Here is a 10,947-nt window from a genome sequence, read left to right on the forward strand (position 1 = left end):
TCCATCCATCCATCCATCCATCCATCCATCCATCCATCCATCCATCCATCCATCCATCCATCCATCCATCCATCCATCCATCCATCCATCCATCCACCCCTCCATCCACCCATCCATCCATCCATCCATCCATCCACCCATCCATCCATCCATCCATCCATCCATCCATCCATCCATCCATCCATCCATCCTTCCATCCATCCATCCATCCATCCCTCCATTTTCTGTACACCCTTGTCCCTAATGGGGTCCAGAGGGGTGCTGGTGCCTATCTCCAGTTAACGTTTCGGGCAAGAGGCGGGATCACCCTGGACAGGTCACCAGTCTGTCGCAGGGCAACACAGAGACAGACAGGACAAACAACCACACACACACACCTACGGAGGATTTAGAGAGGCCAACCTACCTGACAGTCATGTTTTTGGACTGTGGGAGGAAGCCGGAGTACCCTGAGAGAACCCACGCATGGTTTCGTTATTCCAATCTCCTCAATTATACGGTCAATGGAAACGCATTAAAGTCACGTTGGAACAGCACCAAACAGCACAATGGCTCTTGACAGAGTGCCATTGTGCACTCAGCACAATGGCGTCATCAAGCAAGGTTTATCTGGCAACTGGCAGACTCATCCATCAAATTTAGCCAGTTGTTGGAGCATGATTTATCATATCAGGGAACATGTCTTCATGCTTCACACCATTACACTGCCATTACACTGGCGGTGTAATGCTCGGATGGTCGAGGAAACCTATTCCACAAATCTCTCCAGACTTCTGTCCTCTTCAGTGTGCTGTTGTTTTAGGTGGTCTACCACTCTGTGACTGAGCTGTTGCTGTTTGCAGAAGCAGTCTGCATGCCTTGGGGAATTTAAACACTGGTTGCCATGATGTTGACTGAAACAGGTAGACTTCATTCCTAAAGTTGCAGTTCACACAGAGTGAGCTGATTGACCAGCAATCCTCAACACTGCCTGTCAAACTTCCTTGTATTTTAGTATCATAAACATCTTCTCGAACACATGAGGATGTAATTTATGGTTTGTCTCTCATGACTGAACAAAGGAGATGTAATCTTTTCCAGTTTTCTCATCTCCCATTATCAGCCGTTTTCATCAGCTGTCTCTCTCCCTGGGAAGTGACCGTGGTTGTGCAACAGCTTAAATGTGATATACTGAGTCAAATGATTGTTACAAGAGATTCATGTGATGAAATAAAAAAAAATCAGTCGACATCTTAAGATAAAGGCTGCTGCTAAAAAAAGAAATACCGCCAGAAACATCCCTATATTTTGAAATGAAAATGAAAGCAGCCTTCTGGTGAAAGAGTTGGGATAATTAGAAAAATCAATGCATATCCGTCAGAGGAAAAACAAAGGCTTGGCACCATTTAAGCAAGTTAATAAGTGATCCCTTTGGACTCCTAAGCACAACATGTCCAAACAATGGCCGCCTAATTTCAAAACAAAGAGTGCGGCTGATAGTTACGTAACAGAAACTCTCTTTTCAAAGTAAACACCAAATAAGCTCTCTGTCATTATGTTTCTCTAGGCCGTAGAGAGCCTTCTGCAGCGTTATACTGCTGCAGAAATTAGGCCAGACGTTATGAAGTTGGCTTTTTGGTTCCATCTTTTAAACAGAAAACCAGCTAGCTTTAATGGAAAGCTGCATAGAGACAATGAAGGAAGAAATGTTCTTCTATTGCTCCTCAAGTAGTCATTGCAACAAAGGCTGGATTTCAGTGAAGAACTTAATTGTGAAAATAGGATTACAAAACATGACTGTGAATCAAAATGCTAACTGTTGTGACCAATGACTGCTGGAGATTGGCACCAGCTCTGAGAAAACCCCACAAGGATGTGCGGATGGATGGATGGATGGATGGATGGATGGATGGATGGATGGATGGATGGATGGATGGATGGATGGATGGATGGATGGATGGATGGATGGATGGATGGATGGATGATTATTACTGCTTACATTGACTAGCATAATACAGTGAGATTAACTTTCAAAAGACATAACTTTAGCAATATTTGCAAACCGATAGTGTAGTGGTAATAATAATGCTAATAATAATGCTAATAAAAAATAATAATAGTAGCAGTGGTGTTTTAATAATGCTTTAAATAGAAAAAATAAAGACAAACTCAACAACAAATAAAATTCAACAGCACACAGTTTAACTGGTTACAAGGGTTAAAAGGACAGGGCTTAGTATTGAGCCTTGTGGGACGCCATAGATAATAGAAAAGTGTTCTTCCTGAAACAAAACTATCAAGTTTTGTTAGGAGTAACTTAAATCAACTCAGTGATTTATCTAAAAGGTCAAACTGGCTTTGCAGCCTGTTCAGCAAGATTTTACACAGATTTTAAGCAGCGGATAAATCCAGTAGCCCAAAAGGAGTAAGATTACAAGAATCTTGATTTATTGTTAAATTAATCAGCTGTTTCAAAAGAGCTGTGTCTACCCTGCGTTTGGCCCTAATGCCAGATTGAAACAGTTGATGAAAATTGTTTTTTTTTTAAAGATAATTGTTTAACATGTTCTTTGTTATTTTAATGAGGAATTCAAGATTTAAAATTAGCCTGTATTTACTAAGGTAACTTTTTTTTTTTTTTTTTTTTAGGAAGCCTTGGAGAAAGAATGTCACGGATTGGGGGAAAAATCCTCATTGTAATGAGAAATAATATTCAACAAAAATTCATTTAGTGCTTTTGACCAAAATTTGAGATATACATATTTATTAAAAGAGACAATTATTCTTGTGAGCTACACATGTTGAGGCCACATATAACCTAAATAAAACAGGAATCAAAAAAGGCCTCATGCATTTGAACACTCCACCCATTACTTCCAACAACAAACTATCTATGGAAAAGCATTTGAAGACATCTGTGGGGGAAAAAAGTTATGTTTGCTTTTATGTTTTGATCCTTAAAAAAAAAGAGAGGCGTGTTGAGTAAAAGCACACAAAAATGATCTCTTATCTCTGATCCCATGCCTGGACTTCAGCCACTGATGCCCAGCATGGTGACCTGCATAGGTGGTCCTCCGCTGAGCCAATTAGCTGGGCGGCTCTAAAAGTCACAAAAGCTTTGAAAAGATAACAAAGTCACCTTTTATGCTCTCCATCTTTGTAGTAAAGGAAACACGAGTTCAACGATATGTTACGGCTCTTTGTAGAGCAGCTATGGGGTGGGAGGAGAGGAGCAGCAGAAGGTGGAGGAGGACACACCGACAGGACGCTCTGGTGAGTTTGGACAAAACTGTAGATTGGAGCAGAAAGTAACAGAGCAGTCCAAAAGAAAATCCAGCATATGGCCTATCTCAGCGGGACATTTTGTCCTGAACCACAACTCCCCCTTAAATCTGTGGCTTCCCTGTTTTCTCGGATGCACTCCCTGCATCCTTTGCTCAGGATGCAAATGAACAGAATAGAGTCAAAAAGAAACTAAAGAGACTTTGCTTTTTATGGCAAACATGACATGCAGCAATCCTGAAATCCCTAAATCCCAGTAGCTGTGTGGGTGTGCATCATTACATTTCTGACGTGTTGTCCATTACGTCATGTAAATTACAGTCTCCCGAAGCCCAGACTTACTAAATCACCAAGGTGATTTGGTCAAGAGGGTTGAATCAACATTACATCTCGTCTTGTGCCTACAGGGAGCAAAATGTTTTCATAGAAACCCTGAGTCTGAATCCCAAAAGGATAACGGACATTTATTTACAGGCTCTTGACAGTAGATAAAGTACATTTTTAAAATAGGCTCGGTAATTTGATACTGACAACATGCAGGAGAAATCTACCTGCATGTTTTTTGGGAAGCAGAAGTTTGTTTTCCAATAAAATTCAACACCAACTAATGCTGAAATTTACTGTTCAGTCTTGAGTTCAATACATTTTAGAAGTAGTGAGTGTTTTTGAGGATCAGATTAGAAATTCAACAAGTTTATTTTCTATAGCAGGTGAGATTAAAGTTTGCACTAGTATGCCATCTAGTGGTCTTTGAATGTATCGTCTTATGCAATCAAGCAATACACTCAACCCCAAATGAACAAGAAACAAATCCTACTGAAAGCATGTCCACATAGTGTGCTGTGTGTTAACTCAATACTTGAGGCTAATTTTTGTGTTTGTATCTGCTGCAGTATAGCTGCCTTTGCCTCCTCCGTGTTTTAAAATGTCCTGGTTGACAACTAATGAAGAATAAAGAATACAAGAAAAGCAGTGGTCAGACACCAGCACGTGAAGCGGCTCCCCAGATAATCACTGAGTATGGAAATTTCACACTGGACCTCCAGCAACTTGGGTTTTGTGCCGTCCCACTCCCCAGAGCCTGCAACATTAATTTTTCAAATGGAATGCAAAATTTACTTTTATCTGACCAGACTTTGGACCACTGGACTGAAGCCAGTTTCCTCTTTCTATGTGTTATATACAACGTATATCTGTAGCTATAATATATAGAAATTCAGTGAAGTAAGACATACTGAAGTTTAATCATATATATATATTTTTGATATTCCAATTAATTTGGATGCATCCGTAGCTCTGCCCTGTCTCAGTGTAGCCGAACTCATTACTGTCTGCATCATCTCCAAGGATCATTTTTCACAGTCCCTACCGCGTACTTCCTTGTATTTCCTGTCCTGTCTGCCGAATTCATGAGGTCAGAAGTTTAGGTGAAAACCAATCCTCCCTCGGGAAGTACTGTAGTCACAAAAGTACAGGCAGCTATTTAAAGACTCCTCGATAATGACGAGGCACGGATGGAATCCTGGACCGACGCTCTTTCATTGGAAACCTACCTCTATTGCTCACATCTATACAACCACTGAACATCTTAAAGAAACAAATTTAGTCCTTTAAAGAATATGTTCTGTTCAATTCTTTTCCTCCATCAGGTTGAAACAGCGTGCTCATGTGTATCTTTCTCCAAATCCAGTGTTTATTAATAAACCTAAACATATCTGGGGTCGTCATGGCCACACATAGCAGCACGGTGAGTGCGAGGGAAGAAGGAGGTCGGCTCAGCTGTCTTTTTCACCCTCCCCTCCTCTTAGAGTTCATCCGCACCCCATTCTCCCGCTCATTCCCCAACCACTCAGCTTTCTTTTGTCATCTCGACTACAAACTGTTCAACTCCTTCCGCACATTAACCATCAGGAGACGCCACACTGAAAAAGGACCTGGGATATATATGCTAATTGTAAGTACAGTTGAATTACAATTGACATTTTGTGGTTTGATTGAGTTTGAATTTTGATGCTGGCAATGTTCTATTATTGCAAAGAAAGAGGACTTCTATTTGACAAGCAAAACATTTTATATTTTACAACTTAATAAACATTAGATGAGGGACTTTTACTTCAAAAAGCGGGAAAGTTTACATTTATGTTTACATCAGATGTAGGTCACTGGTCAATCTGGATGCCTCTTGTCGATATCTGTGCTGCAACAAGACAGCCGGTCGTTTCTTTATCCTGCTCAGAGTTTTCTTTTCGTAAAACTTAAATGTGATTCCAACCAAGAGGACAGATGTTTTGAACAAACTAGAATCAACTTGAATGTATCCAAAAAGCAGCTTGGTGTTGGAAAATAGCATCACGCCCTTTCTGCCCCATTAACTTCTGCCGTAAAGACATCATTGACTCAATCTAGTCAGTTTCCTCTTAGACTTCTAGATAGTCTTAAATCTACAAAAAGACACTACAGTATTTAAAACTGGAAAACAAACATACTTGTCTATAGATAGACACAATGACATGTTACGGTAACGCTCTTGCAGTCCCACTTGCTGGAGTTTCAAATCCATCAGGCTGGCTTTAGTAGCCATGGCATTACAGTGTTTATATGTGAAATCATGAATAGGCCTGCTGAGGCATGTCCAAACATTCCAAAAAGCTTTGACGCCTGGACACCTGCCCCCTGAAGGGACAGCTGTCAGTAGCATGCCATTTTCAAAGCTGCTCTGCTCCACGGACCCAGAAGTCCCCATGGCATCACAGCTTTCAGCGTCTCGCCATATTAACCTAACCCCTCCGTTAACAGGTCATCAGTGTCAGCGAGGTATATCACTGGCATGATAGAAACAGCTTCATAAAATAAGTACAGCTGTTTTCAGTTTGTACGTAATAAACAGAATGTTTTGGCACTAGTCTAAAACACGAGTCAGTGCAAGATCATACGAGTAACAGCATTTACTTTGTAAAAATAAAAACCAAAGGGTGTGAAAAATAAAGAGTTTTAAGTCCACGTTCCTCAGGATTGGAACTTAGATGCTTTCTGGAAACCTCTGTGTTACTTCCAAAAGAAACCAAGACAGCAAGGATGGTATGGAGTCGATCTGTCACTGTAGATATGAGACACCAAGCAAGGTACTGACAGCAGAGGATGGCATATGTTAGGGTAACCTGGCTTCACAACTCAAGGGAGCGATGCAGCGTTGACAGCCACTGATATGACCACAGGACTTAAGGTAAAAAAGAAGTGGCAAACTTTTAATGGATTGGTGTTCAGAATTCACTTCACACTTCCTGTAGATTTGTAATGGCTTAATTTATGAAAGCTCACATGCGCATGGGATATGGTCAACTGGATTAGGGTCCACCACTAGCTACGCACTGGCAACTGTCTTAAATTACATTCTTTCTTGCCATAGAATGATAGGCTACAAATTGTTCTGAAATGACCTCGTCTTTGATGAGGTCTTAACAGTCACCTGAATGATCCAGAGAAGCAAAAGAGCCAAAGCATTTGCTCATACAGATACGTTCCCGCTTGCTGACTAGATTGGTGTCTTTGTTTATCAATGCTTGACCCACTGGAATCATATGAAAGTATTAGTCAAAGAATATTTTTCTGATTTGGCTCATATTTTCACAAAAAAAGACAAACACGCCAGTGCAACATAGTGTCTCTTGCCTTTCAGCTGAGGTGTTATTTACCAAATATTAAGATTTGATGATGAACAGGTGATTTGCTGACCAGGCAAAACCTTAAAAACTGGCAACTTTTATTGTGATTTCCATTGTGTGCCTGACACATTCCTTGCTTCTTCTCAAGGGTTGTTGCAGGACCTAAAGGAGATCACTGGCTAACCCAATGGAGGACCAAGAGGAGGACTTATCCTCTACTGGATTTGGGCCACTCTTTATCAGGGAAGAAAAGGGGGATACAGATGGAAGCATCGTGGAACAGAGTGATGGCAAACAAAACCCCAAAGGGCAAAATGTCACTGGGAAACCGGGCAAACAATCAAAGCCATACCTACAGGAAATGGACGTCTTACTGAAAAGCTGTGAAAAGCTTACAGGAATTCCTTTTAGATCACGCCATATTGAGGGTTACTCTGAAGCAAGTCTGAGTAAGTCCAGTCGAAATCGAGGCAAAGAGGAGGTCCGAACAGAAACCCATGTCGAAGCAGCCAGTTCTCCTCAAGACAGCCGTTCCTCCTGCTACATTGACACACATATGGACCGGACTGAAACAAAAGCCGAATGGGCAGAAAGCCAAAACTTGGGCACAGTAATCCACAGGCATGGCATGTCTTATCACTCAGAGATGCCTCTATCCTCAGTTGGCAACAACCTGAGTGCCAGCATGTTGGAGTGCGAGGGCCAGCTGTTGGGGATGTTGGCCATGCTTGAAAGTTGCATGGAGGAGGCTGGCATGGATTTTGAGCCACAAGATCGGGCAACAGACGCAGGCCAAGACTATGTGCACATCAGAAAGGATCCTCAACATCCTACTGGTACAGCGCTGACGGAGGATCAGAAAGAGAGCCAAACACTGCTGCCAATGAATGCTGATTCTTTTGGCAAAGGCAATAATGCTTCAGAGGCTGGTGAGATTGGAGAAGCAATAAATTCAACAAGAAAAAGAAGCACACATGATCATTTGGTTGGTTGCTCAAAGGAGAGACCAGACAAGCAAAGTCATCTTGAAGTAGACCAGAGGCCTGACTTCTTGTTCTCACATCTGCAAGTGCCTCCGGAGCAAGCAAACCAAGACCCAAAGATCTGTGGGGAAACAAGCACTGGACAAAGGTTCAATGAAGAGATTGACACTATAGAAGACATTGCCAAGGCAGGAACAGATGACACAAACATGACTGAAGAAAGACATAAAACTGATCTTGAGTCGGACATGAATAGATTGAGGTCTCAGATGGAGGACTGCATAGAGGAGGTGCAGCGGTTGGAGAAACGGAGGAAAGAGTTACTGTTGGAGGTGCTGCAGCTGAGAGGGCAAAGAAATGAAGAGGATGTGGAAAGGGGAAGCGGGGACGAAGATGAGACTGAGGAGTCGATTGACAGAAAAGCTGTGGAGCTGTTCACTATTCTCAGGACAGAAGAGGAGGGAAGACGAGAGGAGAGAAAAAGGGAGATTCAAGGCCTCAGGGAGGAGAGGGCAGAGGAAGAGAGGAAGACGTGGAAGGTGAATCTGGAGAGACAGGGACTGCAAGACGAGCTCAGGAGGCTGAGGAGGAAGCTGTTTGCTGTGGCAAGGGACTGTGCCCAGAGTCAGGCAACACTAAACAATCAGCGCTGTGATGTGGAGATACTGAAGACGGAGGAGGTAATACTACCACCACCAGGAGCTGTAGAAGCGACTTTTAAGAAACATTCGGTAAAAAAATGCTTCTTCTCTTTCTTTTTTCAGGAAAAGTTGAACTCTTTGGTGTTGCAGCTGACAGAGGAGAGTTGCCAACTCAGGTCAGACCAACAGGAACAAGTGTTGGAGCTAGAAGTAGAGCTTCACCGCCGAAGCTCCAGACTGACGTCCAACACTCAGGAGGACCTGACTGAGTGCAGGAGGAATTCCTGTGGGGATGTCCAGCAGTACGTCCAGGGTGGACTGAAAGCACTGGAAGACAGGTGCTGTCACAGTCATCGAATGCTTTGAGTGCATAAAAATACTCCATCCAAAAGATCTATTCCTGATTTTTCTTAAATTACTCCATCTGAGTCAATAAATATGGGCATCAAGGGCAGTGAAAGTTCTTGATCCTTAAGCAACTGTTATTTAAATTATGGAAACCTCACAAATATCGTATTTATCCACTCTTATGCCATTCATATTCAGTGTACATTGACACTGTGATGACAATTTTGAGTTGCTATATTGCTCACCTAGATATGAACCCATTTTGGAGGCACTGCTGAAGAGAAAAGAGGCAGCGGCTGGTGCCCTGGTGAAAGCCAAAGAGCAGTCCCAGGAGCTGAGGGTCCAGGTGAAACCTCTGAGGGAGGAGATTCAGAAACTGGAGCTGGAGAGGACCTGTTTGGAGGAGAGACTCAAACTGACCTACATGCAGAGGCAGGAGGATGCAGGTCGCCACAAGGTAGGCAAACTGTGCTTTTTGAGCGCCTCTGAAAACTGATGCAGGCATTCCCTTCAATGGATTGTCTAATCACTGCCCTCTCACCCCCTTTGTAGGAAGCTGTGCATTTTCTGGAGGAGAAAATCAGAGAGCTGAGGACTGAGCTGGAGATTCAGAAGAGAAAAACCAAGGAGATGGAGGAGTTGAGAGAAAACCTCACCACGCAGCTCCTGCTTTACAGGTTTTTCATGGTGTTTGAGTCAGCTTCATATTAAGGATTCAAGGATCTAAACCTGATTGTTGTCTTTCTGTAGGATGCCAACCGAGGACCACAACAGCTGTGATCAGCAGGACAGAACATGATCATGCTTTTCTTTTTGGTTGAAAAACAACCTTGTCATTTGTGTTGTAATTTTGAATTTGCAAAAGAGAGTGAGCTTCATAGATTTCAAGGATGCACTTTACCCAAATTGTTTGCCTGTAAAGTAGGATGCACCGTGTAGAAAGGTTTCTGTTTCGAATAAAGGCCTGGTGTTTCTTAAAGTGTGAGTGTGACTGATGACATAATGTCTCTCTAAAGAACAGAGAGTGCTTCTTATGCTTATAAGGGCAAGATTTTTGAAGAACTAAACAGGCAATTAATAGAGAGAGTGAGCTCAGGAAACAGGAGAGCACCGATGTGTCAGGACAGGCAGTCAAAGCAGAGACGAATCTTCAGCTCTTCAGTGTTAGATTAAAGACTTGTAAGCATACTTGCTGGGTTAGTAAGGTACTAGTACAGCTCATAAGTAAGAAACACTACTTACATGGAAATATAGACAAGTAGGTTCACTGGTTGCTTAAGGAAATTCAGTAAAATGTGGACTATGCGCAACATTAAAATGCTGAACACAAAAAAGGAAAATGAAAACCCAAGTGGGAACCTGGACTGCTTTAAAACTATAGTTTTTTGCAGTGAATGTTATATTTGTTTTTCCCTCATAGGGTTGCCACCTTTCAGAAATCAAAATAAGGGACGCCCACCACGGTGTGTCACATTACTTTCATGGGGTGGGATGGCCGCTGCAGCGATAGACAATATTTATGGCAGTGTTTTTTGTTTTTAAAAAGCGATCCAGAGGGGGTGCTGTGATGGCGCAGGGGCAAAGCACAACCCACATATTGAGGCCTTAGTCATTGTGGCGGTGATCGCAGGCCGCATGTCTTCCCCCTCTCATTACCCACTTTCCTGTCAAACTACTTCCAAATAAAGGCAACTATAGCCAAAAAAACCTTAAAAAAAGTGATCCAGAGAGCAATCGTTCATACATAGAGTACTCCAAAATTGTACTCCAATCAGAGGAGCACACCTGAAGCATGTTTAATTAAGCAAGTGTAAAATGTATTTGGTAAACTGCTCAAGTACTGAGTAACTGATCATAACATCTAATTTAATAATCAAAATGTGACCTCAAATAGGGCTCCAAAAGTATAAAAGTTATGTGAAAATTCTGGTATTGTAAAGAGTATTACTAAAATATGTATACAAATATTTGTAAAATTTTTGTGAGGAGTTAAGTTTGGAGGCTGGATCTAGATCAAATTTACCACAAGGGCCAGGATAGTCAGTGTTCTTC

General features: G+C 42.1%; 1 protein-coding gene across 2 annotated transcripts; it reads left to right on the forward strand.

Moving 5' to 3' along the window:
* The first annotated feature begins 3,184 nt into the window (after positions 1-3,184).
* sync (syncoilin, intermediate filament protein) lies at positions 3,185-9,857 on the forward strand. 2 transcript variants are annotated; one of them, XM_008421490.2, is made up of 7 exons: positions 3,185-3,252; positions 5,070-5,215; positions 7,072-8,586; positions 8,671-8,885; positions 9,145-9,352; positions 9,448-9,572; positions 9,646-9,857. In XM_008421490.2, exons 3-7 carry the CDS (start codon positions 7,111-7,113, stop codon positions 9,692-9,694), a joined length of 2,073 nt encoding a protein of 690 aa, XP_008419712.1. In that variant the 5' UTR covers positions 3,185-3,252; positions 5,070-5,215; positions 7,072-7,110; the 3' UTR covers positions 9,695-9,857. The 2 variants fall into 2 exon arrangements, with proteins under 2 accessions (XP_008419712.1, XP_017162943.1); XM_017307454.1 differs by lacking the exon at positions 3,185-3,252 and having other exon boundaries at positions 4,999-5,215.
* The last annotated feature ends 1,090 nt before the right edge of the window (positions 9,858-10,947 follow it).

This window comes from Poecilia reticulata, linkage group LG11, assembly GCF_000633615.1.
Source record: "Poecilia reticulata strain Guanapo linkage group LG11, Guppy_female_1.0+MT, whole genome shotgun sequence".
NCBI lineage: Eukaryota > Metazoa > Chordata > Actinopteri > Cyprinodontiformes > Poeciliidae > Poecilia > Poecilia reticulata.

Excerpts from the sequence above, each read along its gene's own strand:
- sync (XM_008421490.2), top strand. The coding sequence starts at position 7,111 with ATGGAGGACCAAGAGGAGGACTTATCCTCTACTGGATTTGGGCCACTC. Across the intron at positions 8,587-8,670 it reads AGATACTGAAGACGGAGGAG|GAAAAGTTGAACTCTTTGGT; the intron begins GTAATACTACCA and ends TTCTTTTTTCAG. Across the intron at positions 9,573-9,645 it reads ACGCAGCTCCTGCTTTACAG|GATGCCAACCGAGGACCACA; the intron begins GTTTTTCATGGT and ends GTCTTTCTGTAG.